Below are 26,528 nucleotides of genomic sequence, written 5' to 3'. Positions count from 1 at the left end.
AAATGAACGTACAATTGTACGGCGGCCGTGACTAGCAAGCAATGAGGAAAACAAAAACCATGGATTCAACCGAGACACATCATTAAGTTTCTAAAGTTAATACGTCCATCCACCCGTATTTGCCATGGATCTCGGGGAAGTTGATTTCCTTCGAGATCAAGGTAAGTTTGAATTGCGCTGAGCTCTGAGATAGCATGACTAGAAAACTGCATGGCTTACTCCGCGGTCCCTATTTGTACGCGTCGCGTCGCGTACGGTACTATACTACTCTGCAGAAGCTAGCGGATTCAAGCAAGAGGGACCGCGGCGGGGGCCCGGGGGTCTTCGAACAACTTCTGCACTATGGCTGCTTCGACCGCTGCGCTGTCGAGACCGAACGATCATTAGTCTGTTACTTAGTAAATCGTTGGGAATATGTCCCGCGAAGACTAACGTTATGATAGTAATCTTCCTCTCTGCTTCTCGGAGGAGAACCGTGAAAGTAAAAATTCAAATAGTGGCATGAAATTAGCTACATGTAACCGCAGCAGCGACCCCATACGGACAAATACGTACCGTAAATCCCGCGACGGGGTTAGAAATTAGCCAACAATACTACACAGCTACAATAGCCAGCCCGCAGCGCGCAGGAGGGGACGTTGACCGGACAAGTAGCTAACGGTTAGTAGGCCTAGTCTTATGTCTAATTCCGCGAAAAACTTCTCATTTATAATAATGACATTAAACTGACCCAGCAAATGTCATTATTATTTATAAATGAGAAGTTTTTCACGGAATTAGACATACTTGTCCGGTCAAGAGGGGACGAGGCCATGTACAAATTGTAACAATCGTGAATTGAACAGCATGCACAAAAATCAAAATGGGTGACAACACCGCAGACGTAACGAGTGGACTGCAGCCATTTTGGAACTGCTCCTACAGTAGTACGAGAAAGGCATCACCGTCCACACAATTGAAAAATCCCTTAAACAACCCTTAAACGATGGCTAACTTTGGTTCTATATTGTTCAGATGGTACGCTGTATCATAGTGTACTTGTTATGGTAGGTAAGCCACATCTCGCCACCATGCCCCATATTGCCATAGCGCATATAAATTTGCTGCATGTGCGCAAAGCAAGACAAAAGTGCGAGGTAAAATAGGAGCAATACGCAAAGAACATGCATTGGTTTGATTTGCTGTTAAGAAACAAGGTGGAAACAGGCATCAAATTCTTCAAATTTGTGGTTTTCTGGAGTTTTCAATTTTTCAATGGCCACTATAGACAGGTGGCCGCTAAGGCAGGTTTGACTGTAGATGTAGATATTGACACTTTCTGACAGCCAAAAGGCAAATTTATCGGTCTTGGTACAGTATAAATGGAAAGATCAGTCCATCTTTTTGATAATCATAGGGGATCCCGTATGTTCTGCAGAGACTATGTGTGGCTTCACAGAATCCCTCTCCAACAATACAAAGTCAAAAAATATTGTAAAACTCCTCTGAACACATCTATATTTCTTTCAAACCAGGCTTGGTAATGAATTTGTTTATCTGGTAAGGCTGGTAAATCAGGCCAGATGATGTTACAGACAGTGAAACCAGTACCTTGTATGTAGAGCTGGACTTCACTTGCTTGCCCCTTAATAATAGTTTTCTATATTAAAGTCATTCAACTTCATATGTACCTATCACAAGCACAGCACTCATGATGTGTTATTGTACTTGTAACAATCTGAAGCATTGAAGCAAGCAAAGAATAACAAACTACGAGGAGAAAAACCTATTGAAAAAAAAAATCAAAATTTGCAACCATGTACGTCAGAGGGATTCCTCGGTCTCCATTTTCCCTACCTGCAAGCAGTGTTGAGAAGGCCGTCCATTTTATAAACCATTGTCAAACAGTTGTAATGCAAAAGAAATGAGGCAAGACTTCCTTAGGCACTATTAAAGTGGACCACACTTCGTGTTCATGTACAGGGCTCTACATTTTGTAGTGGTGGGCAAGGGCCACCAAAAATCGATGTTGGACCGCCAGATTCTCCTAAAAAAAGTTCATCTTTGGGTGGCCTGAATGGGCAACTAGGATTCAAAATCAATTGCTATGTTTCCCTTTGTTATAGGCCATTGCGTTCTTTTCAGACCATCACAATTTAAGATTTAACATTGGTAGCCCATTTAAGCCACAAGGGAAAAAAGTTAGTGTTGAGCCCTGATGTCTCATAATTCTGTGTAACCAAATTCACCAAAATCACAGGAAATACTTATCAATAGCTTATAAATTTCAAATTACTTGTGTAAATTTGAACCAAATCAGTTGTAGGGAAGCATAGATATTGGCGACATCGACGTCATTGCTCAAAACAACTCACTCCGTGCGAGTGATTGCAGTGTACAACATGAAAGTCGACATCTCCTGTTTGAAAACTTGCCAATAACTAAATTGGTTCAAATTTATGTGAGCTATTGGAAATAAGCTAGTATCATTTAGTATTTTCTGTGATTTTGGTGCAATTTGGTTTTGTATAATTCAAGATATTTAAAAGGATACGAAACTAGGGCATACAGTACATTAGTGTCACTTCCTTATAATGGATTATGTCACCTCCACCCACCCCCCGAACCCCACCACTTGGGAGCCTGCATCTGTGTGCAAGCAAGGAGGTTAGTGCAAGCTGACCAGGGTAGAGTAGTGTAGAGTAGTACCTGTCAAAATTAGACTCGAGAGAACAGTCTGTCTGAGAAGTGTGTACATTAACTTTAGGTGCATGTGAGTTTCTGCCAAAAGGCTACTTTGTTATGAAGATTACTGGAAGTCTGTAATTACATGATAGTTGGTGTCAACAAAGCTCACATTCTCTTTGTTGGGACATGGTTCACGAAACATATTTGATACTTGTGTATAATTCTGTATTGTCTTCTGATTCGTTACTTTCAGTTCATCGCCTCAGTGCTGTTGTCCAGCGCTATCAAGAAAAGTATGGCCCCATGGAAGAGAGCGAGAGGGTAGGTCTTGAAACTGAAGAAATATACACATGTGTAGCAGCAGTTGTCTTAGAAATGACAAGCAGCAAATCAGTGAAAATGGATACCTGTAAATGAATTGATCAAAGAATAAGGAAGTTACGGCTATTTATCATCCAGCAGAACACAATAGGCTCTGAAATGAAAAAAAAAAAACAAACTAAATAATCTGTCAAAAGCTGTAAAAGTTTGTCAAAGACTGTAACATCTTCACTGTAGAGCTTCTTTATTTTGCTTGTACACAAAATGACAAGAAATGTACGATATATTGTTGAGATATTGAAGAAACTGCGTGCCTTAGTTTTGCAGTATAGAAATCAAGCCAGATCTCAGTCAACATTTTGTTGTTGTTGTTGTTGTTGTTGAGAAAGTGAATTATGGAAAGAAAATATGTTAAGTGCTAGTGACTCCTTTCACTGTCACACAACCAAAGCAACTATTTTCACCCATGATACAAAGTATCACATTTATTAAATGATTGCAATGTGAGTAGTCTTCATGTTTATTGTGTTCACCTAAATTGATTTGTTTTCACCAAGCTGCTGACTTTCATCCAATTTGTAAACCCTCCTTTATTAAAGGAGTTTTACTTTTCTGAATATTTGAATATTGCAACAAGTGCAATGCAAATTACAGTCTCTTCAAATCCCAAAATTACTGTCTGGCATGATTTTAATGTAATCTTTAGCTTCCCGTGTATGGCAATTTTTTGACTTTACAGTTTGTAGATTACATACATTGCAATATAGGCTATGAGAATCTGTGAGTTAAGAGATAATATCATTTGTCACAGCTACCTATTGTACAGGCAGAGGCAATATACTGTTAAAGTCACAATTTGAAAATGTAAAGTCACTCCTAGCTAGGCAAATTATGTTATGATATGGGTTATACCATGCTGAAAGAGAGTAGTGTTCAGGACTTGAACACTGTCGTTAACCCGTGAGTAACTGAATCGCCTGAAACCGCCTGTCTTATGTACTTCCTTATAATGCCCCAAAACACCCGTCTGTTTTTTAAAATAGTTTTTTATGCTTCACCTTTTTTTTTTTCAATATAGAATATATAATTATGTAATTTGAAAGAGGTCAAAGGTCAACAAAAGTGTGTCAGAATTATTTCTGTGACACACCATTCTCTTGGTATATAAAGTCTTAATAGGTTTTCAAATAAACATAACTTATAATAGACAAAAATAAACATGCAGTGAGCTATTTTGCATTATTTGTAAAGTTGTCGAAATGAGAGCAATATTGCTGTACCTTCCAGGGATCATAGGCCATTATGTACAGAATCTTAAGTTGCTAAAGGGTTTAAAAAAAGGGGGGAAATGCTCTGTGCAAGGGGAAATTGTTTTAAAAAAAATACAATTGATAACAAGCTCATACTTAATGTTCTTCTTGTCCCAGGAGAGCTTGTATCACCCTGGAGACACTGCTGCACCATGGCTAACGAATCAAACGTGAGTATTCAAATGTGAACTGGAAGAGATTGTAGATTAGTGGTACATGGCCCAAGGTGAACTTGGGATTGGTCGTGAATGGTGTAACCTTACTGAGCTTTGTGACAGATATGCTGGACATGCTTTTCAAATTGCTCTTTATTCTGAAGCTTAGAAAGCCTCCTTAAGTTGTTCAGTGGGTGTGGATCATATAATCCTGTTTTTCACCTGAAGACAGTTTTGTCTAAATCATGACCAAGTTTTGTGGAAATATCCATTAAATACCTGTGAAATAGCTTGGCATGTTGTGCTTGATACATGTGCAAGTTGAAGAAGCTTCTGTATGCCTTTCTTTCATGGTTAAAGACATCTACATATATTTGAATTTCATGAGGACTGGATACTTATGTCAGATTGGCAAAATGACAGAAATTGAAGGTAAATCTGCCGGATGTGCTTCCCTAGACCATAAGTAATTAAACTGCTCACTAACAGACCTTAATCTGTTGGTGAACGAGAGAGGTAATGATGTACTTGATTTATTTTACCCTCAGGATACTGAGTCCGCTCATCACTGAATATGACAGACAGATTGGTGAGATGCAGCAGCAGATACGGGTCTACAAGGTGAGAGTGCAAGTTGTAGTGGTGTGGGGGAAATCCCACCTTGGTGATTTGTGTCTGTCCACCACAGTCAAAAAGTGTTATAAATCTTTTTGTTTGCTTTCCTAGAGCAACTGAAATTCACTATAAATGTGCAATTGTTGGTTTCAGTGGAAAGTGAAACCCAAGTATATATGTGGATTGGATTGAGTGAATGCAGCAATATTACTAGAACACATCCGTGAAGTTTGAGGAAAAGTTTAAAAGTCTAGAGTTTTGAAAGTTTCAGTGCCGGCATTGCCAGATGAGAAGACTAAGGGATTTTGCGACATCTTCTATCGACAGTGATGTACAGAAAATACAAACAGAATTCAAAGTGTATTGATTTTCCTAGCGCAATGAAAAAGTGCTTGACTTAACCTCTTTCAAAAAACAATGGGATTCATGCAACCCTTATTATGTATATGTCACTATCAATAGGAGGGAATGCATTCTTTTCACAGAAAATGAAATACAAATGTCAGGTAAGAATGATAAGGGCTTTAAGTTGCAAATAAAGCAATGGTGTTTAAAGGTAGGGGATACCTTTTACAGACCTCCCAAAATGCAGCAAAACATTAAATATAAACCTCAGGGGACTTGTTTAGGCCACTGTTGAGAAATTTGGAAGTCAACAGTTATCTACAATTTGAATAATGCACAAAACTCAACTACTCAGTATAGTTCTGTGTGTCAGCCACACTTAAGCCTTTTTGTTGCAGTCTTCTGTATTTTTTATCTGTAAACACAAGTCTAAAAGTATAAGAGCAGATGTAATAACATATAGAGTGTGTGGCAAGAATGTATATAGAAATGTTTGTAAGTTTTGATGAACTTTCTTCACAAAATATACATGATGGACACACATGCAGTGCATGGGTCTGCAAAGGTAGCCTAGTAATGTACTGGAATTTACGGTGAGCCCCGAAAAAAATTCAATTCAAAATGTAACGGTCAATAAAAATGTACTAAATGTTACCTTCCACTTTCAATACTTTATGGGAGTTTCTAAAATGATACTCTCTTCAACATACCACTGTATTTATACAACTCTTCATTTGAGGCATGCAAATGGGATTCCCTACCTTTAAGGTGACTTAACGCCCTTATTCTCACCTACCTTTTGTGGAATTCTAGTATTGTCTTCGTATGGATTATTGTCCAAGCGTGACATCAGGATCTGTTGTAGTCTTTTCATCCAGCAATGATGGCACCGACACTTTAAAAATTCATAAATATTGAATAGACTGTCAGATTTTCCTCAAACTACACTGTTGTGTTCTCCTGATATTGCTGCATACTTTAGCTCAATCCACATACCTTTGCGTTCCTTCCCCTTTTAAAATATGGGAGCAAATGAGAGACGTATTGTCTTTTATACTACATGATGGTGTGCTGGGCATATTGCTCTGTGCTTGTCTTTTGATTACTTCTAATTTTTTTTTTCTGTTATGACTAATAGAAAAAGCTATGGGCATCTCTTAATTCTTGAACTTGATACATGTATGACTATGCAAATCAAAGATAAGCTTGAAGATGATATCAGAGGTCATTTAAAGGTCATATGACTATGCGAAAGTGAATGAAAGTAACTTTTTCACTATTAAGTCTTTTGCTTTGATACTGAAACTCTTAGTGTGACTTTGTGTCATGATTATGCTGCCACATACAGGTTGAACTTCATGATCTGCGGGGAAAAGTTGACCGACTTGTCCTGGAAAATGACAGGTATGTTCAGTGACCACTGTAAAACGAGGGATGTTCGTGTGCATTTTAAGTTCTCGAATTTTGTGAGAGTCAAGATTCGCGAAATTAAGATGCATGCAAAAGTTCTTGTTACACTATGTGCATTGAATGTTACAGGCAACTTGCGGTAATTTCATGCTGCGATAAAGGCCGTTGGCTCCAATTCGCGAAAAATCCATGCCGCAAAAATATTGTGTTTTACAGTATACAACCCAAACTCAGTTTACAGAGCTGTGTTGGGGGTCCTCCACTCCTGCCCTGTTATAGTGTTGTTTATTTTCCAGTAATTTTTCTGTGTAATAGAATCATCCTGGTGACATTATACCTTCCCATATCCGAAATACCATCAGCTCATGGTGCTAGAGAGCTGATCACTATTTGTTGTAGGGATTAGTCGTATTAGATATTCATTTTTGCATGTGACTTTGAGCGCCCATTTCATGAGGACATCAGTTCATTCCTGTGGGACTTCAGGGGTAACTGGCTCGGATGACAGAGCATTTGATGCATGTGTGTGCTTTTGTTTACTTGTCCAAGGCTAACTGTTTGTGTGAGAAAAAGCATAATTATTGTGAACACATTTATTTTACCGCCATCAATCAACCTCCTCATATGGAAAAATCCAATACTTCATCTATACCATAGCCATACATAGCTGGTGGTCAAAAAGAAAAAAAAAAACACTATAAATGAATAAATGAAATTATAGATCCCAAACTTAGTCCCTCATAGGTATGTCACACTCTTTATCCGTACAGTTTGCAAACAGTCATTTCACGTGTCAATATTGTACATGCGCGTGATCACCTGAATGAGGTGATTCCTGACCCTTCTGGTTTTATTAATTTGTTAATGAAGAAGCCTTAAAGCCAGAATCGACTGCATGTACAATACATTATCATCTAAAGTCTGTAGACATTAAATATGGAGCTAGAGAATTAGCATCTTGATGCTGGCTGAAAGCCAAAATAATTAAAGCATGCTGAGGGTTAAACACATACAGTGGTTGCACCTGTCTGTGTCCCATGTGAAGTCCTTTGCTCTCAAAGCTACTGTAAGTGTACAAAATCGAGCAATAGCATGGATGCCTTCTGAGAGCAGTGTTCATTATTCACTTCCAGTCTCCGACAGGAACTGAAGGCGGCAGTGGAGGGCCAGCTGGCCGCTGTACAGACAGGCCTTGGGGAACAGGCGGAGGAGCTTGCCGAGAGGGAACTCATTGATAACATGCGCAGGCAGATAGAACTCTTAGAAAAGGTATCGTGCAGCGTTTTATGAGACGGGCCTGTCACGTTAAAACAAGGTCCTCGTGACCTGCAGGGTTTTTTTTTTTTGTTATATAAAAATTTTGTTATAAGTGTACAAATAAAATATACCAGTATGAAGATATAAAGACAATAAGTTGGAGACCTGAATTTTAGCTTTGTTGTAAGGGAAATTTCTTTATAGCAGTGCTCATTATAACAGGAGTGCATTGTATCACAGCCTAGTTAGGCATAACATTTATTGCTGATTCCTTTTGTTGCTTGTAATGCCCTGTCGATGAAAATGAATCTATTAAAAGTGTACTAATTCAGTGACATCTGGTCTGATTTTCATTTAGTTCTGTTCTACATCAATAATACAATTTTTGTATTAAGGTTTGATTGCGTAACAGTCTATCAAGGTGTCACAAAATTGTAATACCAAATTCCTTAACCACAAGTAATATCCCTCAAAACAGGAAAGAAAGATTTCCAGTGTGCTAGGGTCTCCTTAATAGTATTGGCAAACATTTGCCAAATCCCTTCATGATCTGCTGAATGTAGAGAGAGAGAGAGGTGAACAAGGCTGACACAGTTTAACTCCTTTCTCTATCTATACATTGATAGCTGACATGTAAGTTAGGAAAAGGTACAAACCATCTTTAATCACAACATTCGCCATGTCTTGCCTCAGGAGCGGCAGACAGCCAACGACATGTGGCAGGAGACTGTCCAGGAGCTTGATCGATTGGCCGCTGACCACAGAGTAAGTAACCGTGAGGTCTCCTCTGGTCCTGATAGACCCCTATCTAGCCTCCTGGCTCATGAAAATCCTTGTCCGCTGACCCATATGGAGTCATGTCCAAATATATACCATAGTAGTTGTTCAACTTTAACAAACAAAAGCATTCAAAAAAGGTCACTCTGTATGCCTAGGATGTAGACCTCCTCCTTTTCAAGTAGATGTGACTACACCATATGTTTGAGAAAGAAAAAACAAAGTGACTTCTTTGACTAATACTGAGACAGAAGACATAACAAAGCAGAAGTAGTTATATCTTTCGTGAGATAACATGCACTTTTAAATCTGTGTTAGGCGTGTCAGACTCTCCCACATGGATATGGATGATGATTATTCACTTTTCTGTCAGGAAATTTAGATTGTGTTATTCAAATGACATAAAACATCTGCATTAACAGGAGCCACCATTTGATCCATGGCGGTCCAGGAGTATGTAAAAGTACTGTAGATGCATGGAGTATTTCGCTACTGCTTCTGTGACTCTAAATTGCTGGAAGAAAGTAAGAATATGACTGAACACATTATCATCTTCCGCCCTTCTGCCACCAGGAGGTACTAGGTACATCCAAGGCCCAGGCGTCTACCCACCAGGCAATCCAGGCCAGGGGTGTGGCCCTCATGAAGGACAATCAGCAGCTCACGGAAAACATCTACAAACTGGAAACAGTAAGTGAACAACTTGTTTAGTTTTTGATGCAGTTTCTATTTGCGAGATACATGCCCCACCCTCCTACCAACTGCTCTACTGTCGATGGAACCAGGCGCAAATGTTTTCATATCAGAGTATTGAATTGAATTGAAATGGTTTATTGATATCAACATCGTCGCAGCCAAAGGCCGAATTGTGACGTTTTACAGCAAATGATATAAAAGAGTACATAAAAATAGCTCAAAAGAGGAATTCATGTACAAAAAGATGAACTATACACATAAATATCCATAACAAACTCAAATGAAGTGTACGACTTATTCTATGAAATATAAAATATTACACTTAAAAAGACATCGCGAGATTAATATTGCACAATATCATGATATGCATTTCAGATTGCAAAGAAATATCAATCTTTTTGTTATCTTACCTCCCATTTCTCTCTCTCTCTCTTTCTGTCTTTCTTCCTCACTCCCACCCTATCCCTCTTTCCTAGGTATGTTTCACTGTGTCTATATTTCCCTCCTTTTCTCCCTCTCTCTCTCTCTCCCTCTCATCTCCCTCTCTCTCTTCCTCCCTCTTTCTATAAATAACTCAATATTCATATCAAATTAAAAGCATTCAATATCAGCCAGTATGGTAATTCTGCTAATACTTACATATAGAACAATAAAAATATTTTCTATATCATATACATTATCATAAATATCTTATAATTTTGGATACTTCAAAAGATACACAAGCCATTATCAAAATCAGTGACAAGAACCCGAAAGTGTGAAATAATAACAAACCAAGGATACCCGTGTACAAGATGATGTCTTAACCCGTGATTATCATTATATTTTTCAGTTACACAAAAAACACAGTATACATAAAAAAAAAATGCTAGGTATTGACCTCTATTCTCCTTCAATATCCTATGATATCATCGAATTCATGGATGTATGGGATACAGCATATTTTAAACAAACACAAAAACCAATCATACAAAACTGATAAACAAATTTCACTGTAATTATACTCATACAAGAAATTTGCCATGGTCAAAAAGGAAGAACAAAAGGAGAAAGAAAGAAAAAAAAAGAAGAAAAAAAAAGAGAAGGGGAAAAAATGAGGAAAAATATATAAAATTAAAGCATTATTGTATCCTGAATAATCTCAAATCACCAGGTAACACTACAGATTAATATTGTTGGTATGGGTAGCCCTCCTGTGAAATCTATAACATAACATATACATGCATAATCTTACGCATAGAAAACTCTTGCTGAATTCAAAATGCGTGTGAAGTGTGGTATCGGACTGTTTCTGAATCTACTTGTTCTACACCGGAGCTCTGAGCGTTGGGTGCCGCTCCTAGTGTTGTGGATGATGGCTGGAGATGACTTTGGCACAGGAGTCACATTCGCCTGTTTCCACTGCATGGGGACCGTTGCTTGTGCGAATGATGCATTAATGACATCTGTGAGGGGTTGGCTAAGTTCTAAAGCAAATAGGCTGATGAATCTTGATGGGATTTCACCTGGGCCGCTTGCTTTCTTTGTTTTGATTTTCTTCAGTTCATTGAACACCTCCCATGGTTGAATAGTGCGAATGGGGAGAGACGGGAGGTACGTCATCAACGCACTGTTGTCAAGGGGCTCCATGTCGTCTGCAATGGAGATGAAGTGATCATTGATAGCGTTTGCGATTTCTTCGTGGTCAGTCGCATCGATGTTATCAACGCTGATGTTTGTCAGTGAGGGATTTTTTCCCGACATCACCCGAATTTGTTGGAACCACTTACTTGGGTTGTCCTTTTTCAGATGTCGAACGCTATCGACGTAGTGATGTTCTTTTGCAGCTCTGATTTCTCTTTTGACTTTGTTTCGCAGCTGAGCCCAAAGGCAGCGCTTATTGTTTGAGAGTGCTCTTTGTCTTTTGGCAATGAGGTGCTTGATGGGAGGGGTAATCCAGGCTTTATCCCCTTGATGCATTTTGACTGTGCGGGAGGGAAAAAACCTGTGGAGAGTTTGATGGAGCGTGTCGTAGAGGGCAGTGCATTTTTCAGATACATCGTCGGCAGCGTAAACTTCTGACCAATCATGGTTCAGAATCCATGACCCGCATTCCCTGATCTTACTGTCTGGCATCGGGCGTACTAAACGTTTTCGTGTTGTGTTTCCAATCGGAACGTGGTTGTGGGGTTTGATCATCACACAGCGGTGGTCGCTCAGGCCGATTGGTGAAATGATTTGAAGGTTGTCATACATGTCCGAGATGTTGGTGATGATTTTGTCAAGGACTGCGTTGTCTCGTGTAGGCTGTTTCACGATTTGCACAAATGAGTTTGAGACAATTTCTTGCAAATCCAGTCGATTGAAGTCACCAAGAATGATCACTCCCGTGTTGGGCTGAATTGTAAGGAGGCTGTCGATTGTGGTGTTGATGTGTGCAACTAGGGTGGCGGCATTAGGGCTGTTTGGGGGGTGGTAGAATACTCCAACTGTGATATTCGACATTCTTCGCGGAAGCCGAAGGGGACGGAGTGTGACCCATAAGCCTTCAACTTCATCGGGAACTTTGACACAGTCAACCACCTTTGCATTGAAGCATTGTTTTGCAAACAAAGCGACACCTCCGCCACGACGATCTGCCCTCGGTCGGGAAAACATGTCATAGCCAGGAATGCTAATCAGATCAGTTGGCATGTCAGGTGAAACCAGGTTTCACAGATTGCAGCTACGTCTATAGCGTTGTTTTCTAGCACCACACTTAGCTCATCTAGCTTATTGTTCAAAGACCGGGGGTTACACAACAGCACGGCTGGCAGATTTTTTCGCTGCTTTTGTTCGTTTGAGTTTCCCTTTGTCACTGTTGTTGCTATGGTGACAAGGTTTGCAGGATTGGACGTTCGTGTAGAAGCAATCATGGCCGTTCTTCTAGTCAGAACTGGACAGATAGGTCGTTGCTTATGTATCCCGGCCCTGCATCCCCTTTTCGTGACCTTAGCAATGTTTAGGTCTTTCAATAAGTTCCATGTTTCTTTTGGTAGAGGTGATTTTGCTGTCACTTTTCCAAATTGTCGTAGGGCGTGAACGGTATAACGAATAAGTGACGTCATTGTATCCGGTACACACTATGCAGTCACACTGTGCAGTAATGTATGATAATGTACTATGGTACGGAGGCAAGTTCAATCACGCGAATAACATACCAGTCGGTGATTTACTTACACTTCACCCAAATGTCGTTGATTCTTGCTCAAAATGTCCTGGAATGGAGTCCTGACATACGTGAAACAATACAACTCACGGTTTCCTCCTATAAATACGGTTTTGTAGCAAAATTCCACAACCTAACCAGGAGCCCTTAAGAAGTGTGTGTGCAGCCTCTGGGGGCGCTTTCCTTCCTGTGTATGAACACACAACATCGAGAAGTAGCATATTACAAATAACTAACTAGCAAATATTTGATATTTCTATTGTACTCTAAGTTTAAATAAATATTGAAAGCAAGTCAAAACAAAGTAAGGAAATGAGCAGATATGATAATGCTACCATTTCCTCTACATGTAAAATTCAAGAAGATTAAAAAAAAAAAACTTATGAAATTATGATGTATACAGTTTGTAATGAGGTTTGGTGCATGATGGAATTATCATCTTTCTGATGCATGATGGGATTGCTATGTTTCCATTATTTATAATCTCTTCCACAGGCCAACAGACACTTGCAAGAGGTGACCAGCACACAGGAGCGAGAACTCAGTGGCCTGAGAGACCAGCTGCGAACCGTGAAGACTGACCTCAGAACCACGTCCATCCAGCTGAACGACTTCACCAGCATGAAGAACAAACTGGAGGATCAACTCCAGTCAAAGGTACTCGCAGGGAGGGTGTGAGCCGGCGAGACTGGTCCCCTCTTGAACACCCATGGCTTGCCAAGATTTACATTCTCTCACGTCCACTCATGTGCTACACAGAGGTTTGACCTTTGGCACAAGTCTGTAACTATGGTACACTTCAGGGACTTTTTTCACACTTGTCTTGTACTGATGCACAAACAAATGTGTACTAATTCAAATAAAATGGATACACCACTACAAACCATAAGATTTGGCAGAATGAATAGGTCTGGCAGCGTTCCGATCATGCTACTATGGTCTTGTTGCTATCATTTTGGTGATCAGACATTGCAGAATAATTCACTACGTGGAAAGAAGTAAATCAGCAAGTTAATCAGAGTTAATCAGAGCCAGATTCAGGGGCCATACTTCCTAGTATGTGCAACTCTCTGATGTGCAGCCCATAGCAACAGAGCCTCGGTAAGGTAGCTTGTGCTTGACAGAGAGAGGTTTGTGCTAACACAAATTCTCATGATGGAGAACATAGCTATCTCAGCTGAAAATATATTGGTCCTTATTTATTATTATCATTGGTTATTTGTGTAGAATTGTCAATTATCCTGTCACTGCGTGGTATAGTGACACACATTAACCACTGCATCATGCAATCTATATGAAGGCAGTCTTGTGTGAAACACACAGAGAGCTCAATTGGCAGGGCTTAAGTTTTTTTTTTCTTTGTTTTATTTTATCTTTTTTTTTGTGGCAAACAATACCAATGGAAAAAAAAAATCATTGTCAGGCATTCACCACACGATACCAGAGTGTAGTTTGTAATGTCTGCCAAACAAAGCAAATAAAAATCACTGTCAAGCAGTCCACAAAATGCTAAATTTTAGATTGTGATGTCTGCCGGGTAGGATAAGGAGCTTGCGGAAGTGAAGAGCCGCGCCCAGTCTGCGGAGACCAGGATACCGGGCCTGCAGGACCGGGTGAAGGAGATGGAGCATCAACTGGAGCTGATGGGACAAGAGGCCCAGAGGCTGCAGGGAGCCAAAAGGGAGCTGGAGGACAGGGTGAAAGCCTTGCATCAGAGGTGGTAGGTCTCAACCTGATGATGCAGTTCCCATGGCGACAGATGTATCTGTATTGATGTACATCATTCATGTGGTAGCATCTTTCACTGATGAATTACTTTTAAATCAGTTGATGACAATACACCCTTTACCACATGTTCATTAAGTTATATATCAAGCTATTTGGGTATGTTGGGAGTGTTTAAAAGCAAGAGATGGTAATAGTTTGCTGTAATGTTAGAATGAGCTTTGATCGTTGTTTCTTTTTCATGATATCCCCTGTATTACTGTATATGCTCTCATTTTTGTGTGCAGATGTTTTCACGAAAGAGGAGGTCACGGACCTTTGCGAGATGTTGTTTTCGCGAATGAACACAGAGGCTTTCATTAGCGCACTATACACTTAGCACATGGTGACATTTTTGTGTGTTGTTAAATTCGCGGTCCAAATGTGATTCACGAAATTTATGAAAATTAAACTAACAGCTTATACATTAGTCAATCATGTCATCTCTCTATACTCACAAATACATTTCAACTGTTTCGTCGCCTGCTCTAACATTCATAGGGAGATTATTTGTTTGTATCATCCCTGACTTTTGGTAGTACCGATGCTGAAGCAAGAGAATATGAAGCAACAGTCCAAGTGAGAGAAAGCATTCAGATGGCGGAGAACTCCCTTCTAGAGAAAGATCAAGTAAGCAAACCTTTCAAGTGGTCATAATGATAATGACGATGATGATGATGATGATACTACTACTACTACTACTACTACTACTACTACTACTACTACTACTACTACCAATAATAGTAATAATAATAATAATAATAATAATAATAATAATAATAATAATAATAATAATAATAATAATAATAATAATAATACAATAATAATAATAATAATAATAATAATAATAATAATAATAATAATAATAATAATAATAATAATAATAATAATAATAATAATAATAAAAGTAATAATTATGATAAAAGTAATAATGATAACAATAATGATGCTGCCTTCTTTATCCAGAGTAGCCTCTTCAGTGTTGTCACTGCTCTACCCAATGGCACTGCCATTATTATTACCCTAGCATTCCCAGGTACCCAGGTATGCCTGGGTTGAGACGGACATGGTGGGTAAAAACATCTCGTCCAAGGAAGTAAGCACTGGGCAGGAATCAAAATGGGATCTTCCGATTGGGAGTTGAGAGTCTTATCCACTATGCCACAGTGCCCCCACAATATTATCAGCTGTAATAATTTTGGGTCATAGTTTGGTCTTAAAGTGAAAACAAAGTTCTGGTAAGGGCCTGAGAACCCGTCTGGCACCATTTCATATTTGCTTGCAATATATCGAAAGAGTCTACAAAGAAACTTACCTGGCTGACGCGGTTTGCCGGAATGATGAGTCGTTTTGGAGTATTTTGATAAAAATAATAAAAGTCGGTAGACCGACTTTTATTCCAGAAGGCTCCAGACTAACTCGGTCTCAGGAAAAACTTGACCCTATTTCAGACAATTTACACACATTTGTGATCGCCATGTTCATCAGTACTCTATACTACGGGTACCAAACGAGGCCTTGATGAGCAGACAGGAAAGTGCGTGCTAATCCTGTACAAAACAAATGGACAGCGCGCGGGCACATCACCTCAGTTGCTGAGACGCGCGGTCTTTGAAGTTTTTGTTGTTGTTTATCAAGCGTCTTTGATTGTTTTTAGAGGTGCTTGATAGGCGCACACTAATTTTGCATGCGCGCCAAAGAGGTTTTTGATGCGCGCGTTGTAACAACTCGGACCTTTACTGCGAGTAGCCAGAACGCTACAATGTAGTTTATACAGGCCGCCCCAATATGCATAGTACAACGCTGTACAATCCAGAGGGACAACCAATACAACTCATCCCGCCGTCAAGCAAAGCGAGGCCGAGTTATCCCCGAGTCCGAGTCTAGCCTGACCCCGTTCGGGTAAGTTCTGAGACTGAACGTTTTTGGTTAATATTTCCCATTTTCGTCGTTACCCATCGAATATCTTGTTATTACAGCGTTATTCCGCACATTTCCTAGGCATACGTTCACATTTTGGAGCAAAATTTGACAACTTTTGCAGGCGTACCAGAACTTTCTTTGGGCTTTAAGGCAATTTCAGTTGTCATGTTTACTTGACATGTGCTCCTATTAGAATTAGAAGGTGGAATACCAGACCAATAGCAGCTGTCCCATCATCTTTGTTGGTGGATTTCCCCCCACTACAGGCTCTGATCAGGGAGCAGCAGAGAGCTGAGGAGGTCAAGAGACTCCAGGAGGCCCTGGGCAACCTGGTGAACGAGGCCGGGCGGCGCACCAGGCAGGAGGTCGTGGGCGTCCGCAAGCAGTGCAACACCAACATGGAGAAGCTGATGGAGGAGATTCAGGCCCTGGAGATGGTAAGATGGAGATGTTCCCCCCCCCCCCCCCCCTCCCCCTTGCCATCTGTCACTGGTGGGGTGGAGTGGAGCAGAGCTCCCCCCTTGCTGAAGAACCGTGTCTCTGTCTGCCTGTGTAGTCTGTACATGGCATAAGGTTTTGAGAGTGATTCCAAACCAAGGGACCAAACCTTGAATTAGTCACACACAAAAATCAAAATGTATGCAGTCTTAAAATACACTTACAGAAAAATATCTCCTGATTTAGCATATCAATAAAAGCATGCATATTTTGCTAATATTTTAGTTTGATGACAGTTTTTTTTTGTTTTTTTTTTGTTTTTTTTTGCAGTTGATTGTACCACCAACTCACCTACATGTTTTGATTTTTTGCTTCATTTTTCTAACGTCAGGGTTTTGTTTTTCATTCTTATCGTTTCCTCACAAATTTAGCAATAAACTGGTGTATTGACTCACTTTATGTGCCAGCCATTATTTCTCACTTGTTTTTATCTGTTTCCTTACTACTTTGTGATCAAGCATAAATAGTATTCAGATCTGTTGTCATAAATGCACAAATGGAGTATTTCTTTGAACTGTAGTGCAACACTTCTACAAAGTCCATTGCATTGCTGTTTCTCCTTGGGTTGTGTAGGAGAATGCGGAGAAGCAGGCAGAAATTGACCGTGCCATCAGGGAGAAGAGAGCAGTGGAGCATGAATTGGAGCAGGTAATGAAGTCATATGGAGTTTCAGGACTTGCCTGCATTTCATTGCTGTAATTCTTGCCTAAATGTGATCTCTGCATTTTCCTCTTTTATGCATAACCAAGGTTTGTGATCCTGTGTCCCAAAGTGTACAATTCACCTTCAGTTCGAGGGCTGATGTGATGGCAAATAAGGCCAGCCCTTGATTTTTTGATAGTAGTCAACCTCCGCTGAGTCTTGAACGTCATATAGCTCTGATGTGCCTTGACAGTTTCTTGTAAGATTTGTTGGTTTTGTTAATCTACATGGTGTGTAATGTTAGTCCATGTACAGTAGTTCCAAGCATGTATTCATTGGATTTCATATTGCTGATTGAAAATTACAAGTTTTGTGTTAGATCACTGAAGATTCACTGCAATCAAAATTATCAATTTGCCAGCTATTACTGGCCTTTTTAAACTCTCTTCATTGAGTTGCATTTAAAAATTTCCATGACATTGTGATGTAAGTTTCAGAATATAAGACAATTATGTAGTTTCATTTACAGTGTGCTTCATATATCATTTGTCTTACTATTTGTTGGCTAGAATCAGTAACATTTCTTGAATTTATTTGCGAGTATGCCCACTCGTCTGGAAAAACAGATCAAAGTACACTTTTAGTGGACATTATCAAATCTGGAATGTTAGAGCAGGTACAGTACCAAATAAGTAAATCATGACATTATGTATATGAATAATACAAGCCCCTGATTTTGATCTGTTTAGAGCTGATTTTGATATTCTCGTCACTCTAAATTCAGGTGTAGAATTTAAGTTTCAATATTGATCATGGTGTGACATGACAGTATATGATTTTTTTGTGTAGGTGTACAAGGAGGGAACGGCAACCACCGGTGATCAGCGCGTGAATGAGTTACAGAACCGAGTGATAGCCTTGGAGCGACTGAAGGATGAGGCTACCTTGAGGGCTCAGCAGCTAGAGAAAGAGATCCAGAGGCAGGAACGCAAGTAAGTCGTGCCCTGAGGTCATTGCACTTTGCACAAAGTTGACTAGGCATCATGCACCATCGCCTAAAAGAAATTCAGGCAATCAGGGCACATCAGCAAAAATTAGCTGGCATACTATGGCAGTGCATCTTTAATTTCAGGTTCTATATGTGTTTGTGTGTGTGGGTGTGAGTGTGTCACTGTATGATGTTGAAGAAATGTCAGAGACATATGTTGTAACCTTTATTTACATTTTATGAAGATATGTAAAGCTTTGAAGTTCCATAACTTTCAGATTTCTTTTCTTGATTTTTACTAGCATTATTCCATCAGTATTATTTGTCATGTTTGTCGTAGGATCTTCTAACCTGTTGAGGATGGACTGATTTTGCTACAGCACGCATTTCCCATAGACCCCTGCCCGAGTATACTCGGGACTTGTCCTCAATGGGTTAAATTTCAGGAGTTATGAGCCATTGCAACTTTTACATGTCTTGCCTTAGAAAACCCACTAAAAACAGAAGGCTTCAAATTCTGAAGTTTGTGTTTGGAAATGTTTACACCCTGCTAGTATTCAGTCCAGGCCTGCTGATAAAACACATAAAAACAGTAGATGATCTGACATTTTTTAACTCCTTGTCTTACTCCTCCTCTCAAGCTTTCAGTCAATAACCTCATTTAAGCACAGAAATTGCCAGTTTTGGGGTCGCAATTTGAAAATCGATATATTTGCCAGCCTTTAGACAGGACTCTTGGCTGAAAATAAAGTGCTCTGGATCTCCAGACCTGCATGCCTATGTACAGTGACTGGAGTGTGTACACAGTGTGTATGATGCTATGGGGTTTTCTTTGCCAATTGTACTCAAAGCACACAAAGGGTTTAAAACAAGAAGAGAGCACTGCAATGGACGAGGGTGTACATGAATGTGACATGATGGGCTTAAGGCTACAACAGCCAATAACATGATTCATATGAGAGCGGCAGGTTTCTTTCCCTGATCTCCCGTGACTCTTGTTTGTTTCAGCCACGAGGAGGAGAAGACGCGGAGCCTGCTGGTGTCCGACCAGCTGCGGGAGAGGCTGGAGAAGCTGTCCAGGGAATGCACGGCCATCTCGGAGGAGAAACTGAGGCTGACGGAGGACATGGATGCCCTCCAGAAGAGGATGGTGGGGATGAGGAGGGAGCGAGATGAGGCCGAGAGGATGTCAGCCAAGGAGGTGAGACCGGCCGCAGACTTTGATCCTCCCTGGCTTCATCGGCCCCCAATTCTCCCTATCGCATAAAAGTGTAAAACATTTTGTTGCTAGCGGTCGAGCGGTATGCTGGTGGTGTGCTACCCAAATGAATGAGATATTCTTGTGCACCCATGTGCAACATGCAGAGGTCAAGTAGAGTCACACTTTCGGTGTCAACTTGAGCACTTCTGGTAGTATGGAGTTGTTAGGCAGCTGCAGGCATTGGCAGAGTGTGATCGCATCTAATTTTTCCTTTTTTAGCACGACTAAAACATTGTTACTTCATTATAGAAATTATGCCATTTCAGAGCTTATAACTTAATATATTTCTTTTCCCAAAATGTTACAATTGCTAAGGAGATCTACAAAGCTTCCATGCTTCCATGTGTGGTGAAAAGGTGACCTTTTGATCGTTCCTTGGAAAAAATCCATGCTAATTTGGAATTGCTTTCACAAATGTCAAGTCTATTCATAGTGTGGATATTATGAAGATATGTTTTCGGGTTGTCCATTTGTTCATGATCCTTCCATAATCGATTTTGTGGATGACCAGACTAAAGAACAGTTTGATGTATCCAAATAAAATTGAATTGGATTGAAAAAAGAGTTGGACAGTATCATCTGGTATGTATTTCTACACATCCTCATTTTATGCAGACCTGAATATCAGTGGCCATGCTTATACACCAGGGGGGTGTTTCATAAAGCAGTTCGTAAAGTTACGGAAGACTAACAAATGACTGGTGATCAGTTCTTGTGCTGAATTATTGAAATTCTGATAAGCATAGCACATCAGAACTGATCATCAGTCGTTCGTAAGTCGTTTGTAACTTTACAAACAGCTTTATGCAACAGGGCCCTGTTCTTATTGAAGTTACCAACAGCTTAACGACTGATGGTCAGTTCTTGTGCTGAATTATTTAAATTAAAGTATAGCACGTCAGAACGTGTTCCAGTCGTTCTTCAGTTGTTCTTAACTTTAAGAACGGCTTTATGAAACATCCCCTGTTTCTACACACACACAGATACTAGGCTTGCAGCAGGAGATGGACCTGCTGAGGACAGAGTATGCTGCCCGGCTGGAGGGGGCTGAAGAGAGTGGGCGGCAGTCCAGCAGAGAGCTGAGACAGATGCTGGCATCCCAGCAGCGGATGAGTGCCAAGTGAGTCCCTGTCAATGTGCTGGTCTCCAGTCATGCCTGCAGTGTGTGGTGGGAACACCGGGGTGTAACTGAGAGGGCACACCACTCTTGAACCACTCATGTCCTAGTAAAATTTTAACTCCTATCTGAGAAAGACTCAATTGAACTGTTTTCTTTCATGAATCGGCACAAATTTGCCAAACTTTGTCAGTTTAGGAAGGAAACAGAAACTTAAATCTTCTAAAATGTGTTTCCGGTTTAAGAATTGCTTATGAATTCAACAACAAAGAGTATTTTGAAAATTTAGCACCTGAAGTAAATACCTAAATAAACACCAAAGGCTTAAATAAAAATACATCTTTTATCTCTACCTTTAGTTTAGATACACACACAATGAATATGCATGATTATGATTACAGTATGTGGTCTTCCACTGTGTGTTTGTACAGAATATGAACGTAGCTCTACGTCAGAAGTGAGTGAACCATAAAGTCACTGGTACATTGAGGGGTGAATTCTCTGTAAAATAAGTTTAGTTCTGTACCACCCATTGGTGTAGAGACCATTTCAGAGACTTGAATAGTCCTTACATTTTGATAGTAACTTGTAGGGCATTATGGACAGTCCGAAAAAGAAATATTTTCAGTCAAAGTATGCAAAATGAATAATATTGGTTCATTTTGGGTCTTTGTTCAGCTATGGAAGTATGATACTTAAACTTTTCCATTTCTAGACTTTTTATTTCTGTACTTGTCTTGAAGTTATTATAGAATTGTTTATGTATTATGGTTCATTGTTTGTTTTGGTTTTTTTTGCATTGTTATATTGTTAGTATAGGTGTATTCAAATGTTGTAATCATATGTGTTGGAAATGAAATAAACAGAAAAAAAACGAAACTTTCATGCACCACCTCTTTGGAAATCAAGAGTGTGGTCTTGAAGCTGTGTAAACTGTACTGACTCTTTCATGTTATCCTTCATTTTTTATCATTTCTTCTCGCACAGGTGGAAAGAGGAGTGTAAAGTACTAGGTCAAAAGTTTGAGGCCAAGAATAATGAATTAAGGTAAGGTCCTTTATTTCTTCAGCAATCTGTGAAGCGTGCATGTTCAACGATGCCATCATGCTCATACACTCACAATCTTTCTTGGAGAGTTTACTGCTGCTTGCAGCTCCATTGAATGTAATTCCATACCTCTGACATTTAGTTCTGTAGAGTCAAAGTTTGGTATTGAGTTGTAATGACTGTAATGCAATATCAACTCTTTTTCCATGATAGATATTCACAGGGAGTGTCAGGTGTGGTACCACTGTCCTGAGAAAAAGAATTTAGCAAAAGAAAACCCCAAACAATTTTGGTTTTCCTTGTGGATTTTTTTCCCCCCATCATTTCGTAGTGGTCTCAGTCCACACAGGGTTTGCTACAAAGAATCGAACAACAAAGTATGTGTTTTGGCACTACTTTCTTGATGCTCAACAGTATTAAGAACAAATTTTAAGTTGTTAAACTTCTCTCCCACTGTCACCTTCTACAATTACAGCTGTAAGTAGATGAAAAACTCAACCAGGGCAGGAGCAATTCTAATATTGATCTTGGTCAATCCATGGATACAAGCCCATAGCAGTGGTGGTTATGCTGACAATAATGTATAGCACCACCTCCTAGCCGTAATGTGACACAGAACTTCACCAAGTCGTCATGTTCCTTTGCCTTAGATCACAGCTTGCCGTGCATAAGAAGAGAAATGAGGATCTCAACAACCAAATGACTCAACTCAAGGAGCACAGACTGCTGGTGAGTTTGTGACGATGTCACCGTCTTTTGGTTGATCATGGTTACCAACCGATGTGTGCACATATATTTGGGCTGTGTGAGGTTGTTTAAACCCAGTTTAAATGGCATTTTATGGTTATAACGTCACACTTCAGTACTCAATTTAGTAGTGGCACTGCTGTGTCTCTGTTAGACCCAGCCTTACAGCAGACAGAATAAGCCAGTTTGTAATTAGCTCATGTGCACATTGGTGCTAATGACTTTTCTTTTTCTCGCAGTTGGCTAGGCACTTCACTTGTTCTGAAAGCAGCATAATGCATGAGCTTGCCTGACATAACAATTTATGAAATTCATGTTCAAACAAAGAATAAACTTGCACCGAGCAGGTGACCAGAAAGAGCTTTCTATTACCATCTGGGGAAGCATATATTTTATTGTTTTACCTTGAATGTATTAAGGTTTTTTTTTCTAATAATGTTGCCAAATATCAGGCTTCGTGTCTGGTGGATGTGCAGGAAAGCACTATTCATAAGGATCACATGAATAATCTTCCCACCACAGTGAATCTCAGTGAATCTCAGTGAATTTGGTACAAATGACATTTTTCTGCACATGTGCAAAGTGGAATTGCGAACTGGTCTATTCTTGTATGACTTTCCAGACAGAGCAAGAGCTGGCTAATCAGGTGGATCTGAACAGAAAGATGAGACAGAAAGTAGAGGCTTCTGAACAGCAGGCGACAGAAGTCACCAAAAAGGTATCCATCATGAAATAGATATATCTTTTTAGCTATGTATTGGCAAAGATTGGTGCTTCATTGTGATTGTGTATTAGTAAGCAATTTACATATCTTGTCTGTATAGTGGTACCGTGAGTGTCTGGACACTAATTTCTCTCACATTCTTATTTTGCTGTAGGGTTGGAACTTATCATTTCATTTCGTTTTTCTAGAAAAAAAAAAAAAAAAGAAGAAAGAAATGCACTCACTATTCAGCATGATAGTATTTTGGAGGAGTTGCACCTAATGATATACAGTAAACCTCACATAAGTCGACATACACGGAACCAGAAAAAATCTGTTAACTTACACAAATGTCAACATAAACAGAAGTCAACATAATAACAACAGAATATCAGGAGAGTTCTGAACTTTTTAATTGTGTTGACTTACAATATGTGATTATGTGATGTTGACTTTATGAAAAGTTTAATAACTGAATATAAGTAAAATTTCTAACTGCAATAGCAAGGATTCGTTGTTACTGGGGATCCTATGCATTGTACCAGTATATGTTGAGTTTTCAGGACAGTACATTCTAGTCGCATACATTAAAGATAGTATTTTACTCCACCTTTTCTGAGCTCCTTTAGATGTGACCCTCGCTTCTGTTAGCAAAGGGTTGAAACCATTTTTAATACTGTAAAAATTGATTTTTTTTTTCTTCAAGTAATTTATGTGCTGGGCTGGGCAAGATGAATTATGTTTGTTTTTTAATTCTGCAGAATCAAAACGTTTAATACTGGTACATTTTTAAAACAAAAATAATTGCAGGCTTTCATTTTGCTTTAGCTTCTGCTTGTGGGAAATGCACGAAAATTTCAGCGTTGCAAAAATGTCCACTTTTAAAATGAGATATAACGTAAATACTAAAACCATAATGGGATCAGTAAATCTACCCACAAAGTATTTTTTTCTCTGCCACTGCATGGTATCTGGTGTGAGTGATTGTTGATCAACATCTGATACCCTCTTTTAATGTGTTAATTGATATATCGCATGCAGCTGGCTGAAAGGTCATCCAAAGAAAGACGACTGGTCCACGACAAGAAGCAACTCCAGGCTCAACTGGACAAACTGAGGTCAGAGTTCACAGGGTCAAACAGGTGAGAGGGGTGTTTGATGGAATTCAACTTTCCTGTCATTCTTCTGTCTTTAGTATCAGTTGTGTGGTTCCATGTTGGAAATGAAAGGGAATACAAGCATCAAAAACAAAAAGCTTATGCACTGAGATGTAAATTACACTGCATTTGTAAAGATAAGAGGTACTTTGACTTGTGCAGATGTTTAACCTGTTGACGACGGGCTGATTTTGCTACAACACACATTTCCCATAGACCTCTGCTCGAGTATACTCGGAACTCGTCCTCAACGGGTTAAGTCAATCTAATGAAGCATGCTGTGTGATTCATTATGATCTCTGATTGATTTCCACACTTGATTTTCACAAAGATAGAGGTCATTGTAGTTTTTAAGAGTCTGAATTTCCTCTTACGTTTATCTGTGCCTAGCTTTGTGCAATTTAAGTACTTTTAACACTGATTCTTTCTAATCAGACTATGTAAGCATGTTTGCAACATGGATGGATAGATTACTCCTATGTACCAGTAGTTACCAAACAGTCAAGCATTTTGCTTATTCTTGCTTATTCTTGGCAATCATTCTGTAAGGAAATTGATATGTAACTCATGTAATGATGCTGCAGATATGTACTGAAAACTGTTGAAATTGTGCAAAATAACCATACTGTGCAATGCCATATGTGTATGTTGTGTTTCTTGAAATTGCTGAAAATTGATGGAATTGTACAGCAGTGCCCATACAGAGAATAAATCAAAACAAAATAAAAATTGTTTGATTCAACTACACTTAGAGTCAAGTCACAGTGCAAAGTAGAAAAATGTCTTTGATAACCTCGATTAGGTTTGGTTGGTGTATCTTCATTTGATTTCATTCAGAGGACTGGGTGCAATATCTCGTCTTCCATTGTCCAGTCTGGCCATCCCAGGCGTGGGCAGTCTGAGACCCAACTTCCACTCCGAGGGACTGCACCGAGATCGCTCGGCCTCTGTGGCCAGCTCCGTCCACAGTGCCAGGTCTGTTCACAGTGCCAGGTCCGCCCACAGTTCTGCGCTGAGCCGAAGTCGCAGCACCTCACCGGACCTCAGCCCATGAGAGGCAGCTCCAAAGTCATCATCTGTTGGACAATATTTGATAGTTATTTACGTAATTTAGTCGTACACTATTCAATGTCAAAGATATTTTTGCTCACAGACTATAAACTGGATGGAGAAGAGTGCCTCTTTTTGACATTATCTGTAATTTATGCTGAACTACATTCCAATGAATTTCTACTATTCCTAGTCACATGAACAACATCTGAGGGTACATATAGATTATTCTCTAGACGGTAATACCTAGTCAAGGCAGAGAGAGAGAGAGAGAGAGAGAAAGAAAGAGAGAGGGAGAGAAAGAGAGTAAGAAGAATAAAGGGAGGCTTTTAGGGAGGAGGAAGCAGAGGAAAAAGAACAAATGATGCACAAGGTTAATCCTAATATTATGCACTCTTCTCACAGTACGTTTATATATTTTTTGGAAGTGACGATTACTTTGACTGTACATACCTTCATTCTTATATTTCATATATATGTGTGATGAACAAAAAGCTTGCCAGGGAACAAATGGTCAGTTAGCACTCGTTTGAATCATTATTTATAACTTTAAAGTAACAGCTCGCAGTGGACAGAAGACTCACCCGTCAACTGTTAATTTATTTTGGCTGACCCAGTAAATGCTCAGGACAATATGTTATAGAGCCAAAACGAATGCTCATGTTTCTTACAGTTTTTCTAATGTTTGAGGGACTTTGACAATGCCACAGTATGCTTAGAATTCACACAAGCAATCCATTTTCCCTGATTTTAACAGGCGATATCCGTAATACTCGAGCTCCATCTTAAGCCAGTAACTCCGTGTGTTACAAAATCAGGTTTTCATGTGTGATACCAAATATGCTGCTGTTGTGTTATTTTGCAAATAAAGATTTTTCTATGGTAAACTCA

General features: G+C 39.5%; 1 protein-coding gene across 3 annotated transcripts; it reads left to right on the top strand.

Moving 5' to 3' along the window:
- LOC140234633 (sodium channel and clathrin linker 1-like) lies at positions 1-26,528 on the top strand. 3 transcript variants are annotated; one of them, XM_072314661.1, is made up of 21 exons: positions 1-161; positions 2,921-2,988; positions 4,416-4,468; positions 5,002-5,074; positions 6,762-6,817; positions 7,957-8,092; positions 8,774-8,845; positions 9,431-9,547; positions 13,236-13,397; positions 14,282-14,460; positions 15,044-15,134; positions 16,694-16,864; positions 17,499-17,573; positions 18,417-18,559; positions 19,564-19,756; positions 20,800-20,936; positions 21,921-21,980; positions 22,631-22,709; positions 23,350-23,445; positions 24,472-24,572; positions 25,425-26,528. In XM_072314661.1, the coding sequence occupies exons 1-21, from the start codon at positions 125-127 to the stop codon at positions 25,639-25,641; spliced, it is 2,316 nt and encodes a 771-aa protein (XP_072170762.1). In that variant the 5' UTR covers positions 1-124; the 3' UTR covers positions 25,642-26,528. The 3 variants fall into 3 exon arrangements, with proteins under 3 accessions (XP_072170762.1, XP_072170763.1, XP_072170761.1); XM_072314662.1 differs by lacking the exon at positions 4,416-4,468 and having other exon boundaries at positions 23-161; XM_072314660.1 differs by lacking the exon at positions 1-161 and having other exon boundaries at positions 2,688-2,988.

Source organism: Diadema setosum, chromosome 11 (genome assembly GCF_964275005.1).
Source record: "Diadema setosum chromosome 11, eeDiaSeto1, whole genome shotgun sequence".
NCBI classification, from domain to species: domain Eukaryota; kingdom Metazoa; phylum Echinodermata; class Echinoidea; order Diadematoida; family Diadematidae; genus Diadema; species Diadema setosum.
This window is presented reverse-complemented; position numbering and strand designations above follow the sequence as displayed.

Bases quoted from the DNA above. Each gene is read 5' to 3' on its own strand.
- LOC140234633 (XM_072314660.1), top strand. From the start codon at position 2,854: ATGGTTCACGAAACATATTTGATACTTGTGTATAATTCTGTATTGTCT. The intron at 17,574-18,416 runs GTAATGAAGTCA...TTTTTTGTGTAG, and splicing joins TGGAGCATGAATTGGAGCAG to GTGTACAAGGAGGGAACGGC. The intron at 18,560-19,563 runs GTAAGTCGTGCC...TGTTTGTTTCAG, and splicing joins ATCCAGAGGCAGGAACGCAA to CCACGAGGAGGAGAAGACGC.